General features: G+C 46.8%; 1 protein-coding gene across 1 annotated transcript in view; it reads left to right on the top strand.

Annotated features, from left to right (window-relative positions):
- The window catches only part of ZNF618 (zinc finger protein 618), a 57687-nt gene extending 50453 nt beyond the window's left edge, over positions 1-7234 (top strand). The window contains exons 10-11 of the mRNA XM_009709703.1: positions 4356-4461; positions 5611-7234. Coding sequence (XP_009708005.1) covers positions 4356-4461; positions 5611-7108 — 1604 coding nt within the window. The 3' untranslated portion in view covers positions 7109-7234. The remainder of the gene's footprint in view (positions 1-4355; positions 4462-5610) is intronic.
- Positions 7235-7240: the final 6 nt, after the last annotated feature.

The raw sequence follows: 7240 nt of genomic DNA, 5'->3' as shown, positions 1-7240 counted from the left end.
GGAAATTTTTTCTTTTTTTTCCTCTTGAATGAAAATTCAAGTGAATTAACACAGATTTACAAGTAAATTCACTTTTGACAGACCTGTGTTCTCCAACAGACAGCTGCTCTGTTGGGTTATACGTTCAATGCTTGCATTTGCCCTCACTTTAGAGGTAAGCCTTGAGTAGAGTGGCATGGAAGGACAAGTGGCTTGAGGAAAAACATATTTTCCATTGTGTAACAATAATTCTAATCAAAGTTCTTATCTTGTTCTGTGTTTTCGTTTTAGTCCTAATTTTAATAGTGTCCTTTGAGTTCATCCATGCGGTTCCTTGGTTCCAGTTCAGTTCTCATTGGCAAATTGTAGTGCAGGCTTTGTGTGTTGTTCAGCAGCTACTTTATTTATCACCTTTGTAATGTTACGAAGAGGCATGTACGGTGATTTGTTATGAGATGGTATGAGTTTTGTGGATGTTACTTTCTGTTTGAGCATAAGCTGGTTATTGTGGACTGCCATATTACACAGAGGAGCGGTGCAGCTCTGCTTAGGGTGGTGGCTGCCGTCACTCCATGGTGTTGGGGTCTGTTCTTGCTGTTTGTCGATGGCAGTTTCTGCTTGCCTCCAAGCTGCGTCGTGACCATCCTGTTCCCTGTTCTGGTCTCTGGTACTGAAATGCAGCATTTTGAGTTACAGCTCTTGGTGACACTTGAGTGGAGGGGCTGCAAAGGAAGGACCAAGGCTAAGTTGTCAAAGGGCAGAATGGCAATTCACTGCTGAGGTGTGCTGTTGAAAAATTTAAGCTAGTGCTGTCTGCAGCTTCTTCCTTCTCTCTTCTTTACAAATGACCCACAGTCTCTGGGCTTTTTCACCTGGATTACCTTGGACACAGAACAGGACTGAAGGGAGCAGGTATCTGTGATCTGACTCATGTAATGTCAGCAGAGACATTTTAATGGGTAAATCCCCTCTCCTCAACTCAGGATTACTCCTGTTCAACTCTGTATTTTCTCATCTCTCCCTGCTCTGTTTGTAAGTCACTGTCTTCTGCTTGGCTGCTTCCCTTCGAATGTCTCAGTGGTACAGTGACAGCAAGCTTGTCCCTGTGTTCTTTTAAATGCTTTCTCCGAGCATCACCAAGGCTGCCCGCAGTGACAGCAGCCATCCCCTGCTGTGGCATCTCTGTGTGCGGTGCTTGCCAGTCCTGTGCTCATGCCTCTTCCTCTGGAGGGAACAGCAGCCTTTCCTCCAGATCTGTGCAGCTGTGGGTGAGCGGCGCGGTATTTGCTACTGTGGGATGAGGGTGAAACAAAATGAAGAGGGGTGAAAGCTACAGACAGCTTTGGTGGGTGTCTGGTTCTGGATATTGCTCTTAAGCAGAGTAACAGCAGGGATTACACAGGGCTTGCAGTTACTCTGGTTACAGTTTGTTGCCTTTTGGCCTGTCAGACCTTGGGGATTTTCCTATCCAAGAAACAGCATCAGCACAACATCTCTGAAGTCTGGGAGTGCAGAGACCTTGCAGTGGTCAGTAGAACTGGTGGCATAGGATCCACATACTGGAGACACTGGCAAAGTCACGGTTTATACCAGTCCATATGCCTGGCTCAAGGAATGTTACATTATGGGGATGCAGAGATACAAGAAGCCCATATGGATCAAATACTCCCTTCAGTTAACATGTTCAGGAGTCCAGTTTGGCTTATTGTGTCTGATGCAAAGGGCTAATCTCTTCCAATTAAATGTGATGCATCCACTGAACCCCTCTCGCAAGTGACTGAAGACGGGGAACTTGATGCTGTCCTCAAGGAGCAAAAGCAGGGACATAGACTGGCTCTTGAGTCATTCAGAGGGCTGAGCCTGGAGGCTAGAAGGTAATAAGGAGAGATTATAGCTCCATAAAGCAGCTACACAATGAGAAGAAGTAATTAGAATGTAAATTGGATGCTGAAAGGCAGAAATAGAACAGCAGAACACCAGGCAAAGGAATTTGTTCTGTAATTACACTGTACAATATACATCTTTTACTCCCTTTACAGTACTTTGTTCAAGTCGAGTGCTACCATATAATGCCCTTCCTACAATCTAGAGCTAAAAAAATAAAAGGACGACTAGGCTGAACCTGGATTAAAGGATTGGAGGCATGAAGAGAAATTAAAGAACCATGATCTGTGTAGTTCACAGACTGCCTGATAAGGAAGATAAGGCTGCAGAAATCTCATTAATGCCATACTGAATGCCAGCAGATATTTGTACATAATAAATCCCCTATTATTATGAAATAGATAAAGAGTTGGGAGAGGAAAGATAGAGGGTTTCTCCCTCCACCCACCCCTCACCAAGACAAGGAAGGCCTGAACCACGAACAAAGGTGGTAGGCAACATCCAGCATTTTCCTTTGCCTACCCACAGATGTTTGGAGTTGAGGACACTGGTGGCATTAGCTCAAGAGCAATTAGTCTAGGCAAATGCTGGGGGGAAAAGGGATGTGTCATATCTGATCACTGGCATTCACTGGAGCACCTCCTGCTCTTCACGTCTCTTCCACACCTGCAAAGACCAGAAACTGCAGTCCTGAGCATGGCAATGCTCAGCAGGTACCAGTCGTGACCAGGGAATTCCCTGGGCACATATACAGTCCTCAAGGCAGTCCCAGAGTCTGCCCTGGTTCTGTCATACCCCGGATTACTCTTAGATATTGATTCAGTCTGTGACCGGTGCAGCACCCAGACCTGATAACTGTGCAGTCTGTGACTGTTCATCAGCAAGGTTTGTGAATGCCCCAGCAGTTAACATGCTCAAATTTGAGAGGACTTGCTTGTAGGGAAGAGAGCACTGAAGTTTCATCATGTCGTTGCTTGTCTCTAGGTCCTTGCTGGTCTCCCTTCTCTCTCAGGCCGTTGCCACACGTGAAGGAGAGCAGCTTTGCCCTCTCCTCTTGGTTCTGATGGGAAGCCCATTGCTCTTCCCAGCACCAAATCACCTGTGTATGCCTTAATAAGGTATTCCTCTAATTCATGCTCTGCTGTCTGGAGCACTGGGGCAGGATTCATTTCACTGCATGCTGGTGTGCCTAGGCTATAGATATTGCCACCTGAGCTGGTCAGCTTGGACTCCCTTTATAATCAGTGGAGAAGAAGTCATTGACTCCAGGTGAGTTCAGACCATGATGGATCTTATACCACAAGAGGCATCTAGTTCTGCCTGGGTGAATGAATCACACTCTTAAGCCTTTTTTGCACCACTGAGTGTAAAAGGAGCCCTAAGGGGCCACTTTGAGGAGAGGTGTGTCCAGCAGAGATGTCCAAAATTAGGTAAGATGAGTCCAACTGTGATGAGTAAAGGACCTGTTTTGTCTTCTTTGTTTTTAATTCCATCCTTCTGTTCAGCCTGGTCATCAGTCTCTCCATCTTCCTCCTTCCTCTTCCACCTTTCTTCATTGTGCACCTTATTGTTGCTTCACAGCCTATTTCAGAGCACAGTTTCATAGGGAAACATACTAGAACTAGAAAATTTCCTCTGGAGGGTGGGGAGAAGTTCTTGGGGCACAGGAGAGGAAAGCAGATGGATACAATGCAGAATTTACTGATCGTGACTGCATTTCCTTGAAAGATCCCATGAGATTGGCAGCCAAAGTATTTAGCCCAGTTACATATACAGAAATGGGAGCATGAACACAAAGACCCCCAGGGCAGTTGGTATCTTTGCAGCCATAAGGAGGAACAATCTTTGGTCACACTCCAGAAACTTGGGGTTTTTTTTCTTTTTATTTCCAGTCTCAGGCAGCAGTGAGAAGCCCAAAAGGAGATTGGCCCTCTCTGCAGTGGGAGGAACCCATGGAAGAGGATTGTAATAAGATCCTTGGATACAAAGGAGTTGAGCATAGCTTGAAAAACAAAGTACTTAACAGTAAAGAAAAGGGAAGCCACCTGCGGTGCAGAAAGAGGCAGTAAAGCAAGAGAAGGATAAATGTTTATTACACCTGCTTTCATTTCAAAAGCAAGCAAATTGCACAAGTCAGGCTGCACAAGGAATATCTGTTCCTCCTGGTGTGCAGCTTCAGTTGACTGGGGACATTTCTTAAGGTGTGCTGATGGCATCAATGTCCCTAATGCACAGAAAAAGCCATTGTTGCTTCAGCCACGTTTTGGGAGGTGATAGGTTGCAAGTCCAAAGACGGTTTTCAAGGTTTCTGACAGTACTGTTGCATCTCATTGAAAACTGCTTAAAAGCTACGTAGAATGTAGGAGATTGGTGTCACTGTAGTTAAGGGAACCGTAGGCAAATGCTAAGCAGATGGGTACTGTTTCCCCTTCTTTGTGCTTTAAGCATTATTATCTTGTGCTTCTAACACCTCCCTGTCTCTTGCCCCACAGCTGACAACGAGAACAATATTGCCTCTAGCCAGCCCAGATCACCTCTAGCTGTTGTTGAAGAAAAGTGGAAACCACAGCTCCAAAGAAATAACGCCAACAATAGTACGTAGCAGTGTTTACTCTTCCATCACAGGCTTACCTGTCCACTTTGAACAAGTGACTGTCAGAGAGGGTACAGCAGTGACGGGCATTGCACAAGGCCCTTGTCCTCACCTAACTGCACTTGATTTCATCCGTAATTCAGGTACTACCCTGCAGAGCAGAGCACTTGTTCCCATTACAGGAACGCTGGTATGCAAAAAGTACTGGGAACCCTGGGGAGGCAGTTGGAAAGGTTTGTAAGGAAGATGCATTTGGGAATTCCTGGAAGAAGTTAACTTCTGATCCAAGGTCGGATTTCCTGGCCTGGCGTTAAAAAACTAATCCAGTCGTCATGGTGTGACATAGGCATAACCTGTCACTCCCAGTGCTGGCAGGCAGCCAGCATCTGACTTCATCCCCAGCTTGTCCTGTGAGCTTGTGCTTCACCACAGGAAAAGGTAAAATGCAGCTCTGTGGGAAATCACTTCCAAAGCACTTGAGCTGTGCAGCCTGGGGGAAAGGTGACAGAAAAACATGGTGCTTTTGTGTTCTGGTATGGCCAAAAATGACATTCACATTACCCAAAATCAGCCACAAGAAGTGGGGTTGCTGGAGTTCAGAGGAAGAAAGGGAAACTTGGGCTTCAGCACTGTTTGAGATGATGGAGGAAGTTGTGTGCTTCACTGAAGCAGCTCCTCTTAAAATAACTGTCTTAAAGAAAAGGCTCAAATCACAAAAATGGAAAGATGTCCAGCTTTCCAGCTGGGCTAAGCTGTGACCACCAGCCTGTAGACTTGGGTAGTGAACAGCACACATGATTATAACTTACCTAGGCAGTTCCTCGGTGAACACCCCAGAGGTGCCACTGGTTAAGGCACTGGATTGTGAGTAGAGAGTGTGTGCTCTGTCTCAGTCCCCACACCAGCAAAAACATGCAGATAAGCTCCCTGCTGCTTAGGCAAGAGCAAGAGCAAGCCACCTGTCCCTGGGGGTTACTCTTTCCAGAAACCCTTGTGGGAAGAAATCCAGGGTTGGAGATGTCTCTTCCATCATCTGGGCATGTTCCACTTCTTTGGGTGTCTCTGAGAATTGTTTTGTGACTTCCCCCTCTCTCCTGTTGCAGAGGAGCCATGCTCATATGGTGCTTTCTCTCCCCCCTTGTATTTCACTGCAGCTTAGGGAACAGCGCGATCCCAGAGAAGGAGCGGCAGAACATTGCCGAGAGGCTCCTGAGGGTGATGTGCACTGACCTTGGGGCTCTGAGTGTGGTGAGCGGGAAGGAATTCATCAAGCTAGCACAGACCCTGGTGGATAGTGGAGCTCGCTATGGTGCCTTCTCTGTCACCGAAATCCTTGGCAATTTCAACACACTGGCTCTGAAACATTTGCCTCGGATGTACAACCAAGTGAAGGTGAAAGTCACCTGCGCCCTGGGCAGCAATGCATGCCTTGGCATCGGTGTCACTTGCCACTCGCAGAGCATCGGCCCCGATTCTTGCTACATCCTGACAGCTTATCAGGTGGAAGGCAACCACATCAAGAGTTATGTCCTGGGAATTAAGGGTGTAGATATTCGAGATAATGGTGATTTTATCCACCACTGGGTACAGAACGTGCTCTCAGAGTTTGTGATGTCAGAGATCAGGACGGTGTACGTCACGGACTGCAAAGTCAATTCCTCTGCGTTCTCCAAGGCAGGCATGTGCTTGCGTTGTTCAGCCTGTGCCTTGAACTCAGTAGTGCAGAGTGTGCTGAACAAGCGAACACTACAGGCTCGCAATATGCATGAAGTGATCGAGCTCCTGAATGTTTGTGAAGATCTGGCAGGATCCACGGGCCTCTCGAAGGAGACCTTTGGCTCCCTGGAAGAGACCTCTCCCCCACCCTGCTGGAACTCTGTCACCGACTCCCTCCTGCTCGTTCACGAGCGCTACGAGCAGATCTGCGAGTTCTACAGCAGGGCCAAGAAGATGAACCTCATCCAAAACCTGAACAAACACCTGCTCAGCAACCTGGCAGCCATTTTGGCTCCTGTGAAACAGGCAGTGATTGAGTTGAGCAATGAGAGCCGGCCCACCTTGCAGCTGGTACTGCCCACCTATGTCAAACTGGAGAAACTGTTTACTTCCAAAGCTAACGATGCTGGCGTAGTCAGCAAACTCTGCCACCTCTTCTTGGAAGCGCTGAAGGAGAACTTCAAAGTTCATTCAGCACACAAGGTAGCCATGATCTTAGACCCTCAGCAGAAGCTGCGGCCCGTCCCACCATACCAGCACGAAGAGATCATTGGCAAGGTCTGTGAGTTGATCAATGAGGTGAAAGAGTCCTGGGCAGAAGAAACAGAATTTGAACCTTCAACCAAGAAGCCTCGGGCAGCAGGGGAAGCCACAGCAGCTCAGGAAGAAGATTGGTTCGGGAAAAATGAAGTCTATGATTATTTGCAAGAACCTCTCTTCCAGGCCACCCCTGACCTGTTTCAGTACTGGTCGTGTGTTACCCAAAAGCATACAAAACTAGCCAAGCTAGCCTTTTGGCTCTTAGCAGTGCCTGCTGTTGGTGCCAGAAGCGAATGTGTAAATATGTGTGAGCAGGCTCTCTTAATCAAAAGGAGACGGCTACTCAGTCCAGAAGACATGAACAAACTCATGTTTTTGAAGTCCAACATGCTTTAAGACTGTCTTTTAATTAAAACAAAACTTTAAAACACTGTTCCAAACAAAGAAAAAGAATTTTAAGTTCTAAACACTGTGGACCTCATTATGAATGCCCCTGGAAACCAAGTGCTTTTTTATATATATATAAAA

This window comes from Cariama cristata, unplaced genomic scaffold, assembly GCF_000690535.1.
Source record: "Cariama cristata isolate BGI_N322 unplaced genomic scaffold, ASM69053v1 scaffold42491, whole genome shotgun sequence".
NCBI lineage: Eukaryota > Metazoa > Chordata > Aves > Cariamiformes > Cariamidae > Cariama > Cariama cristata.
This window is presented reverse-complemented; position numbering and strand designations above follow the sequence as displayed.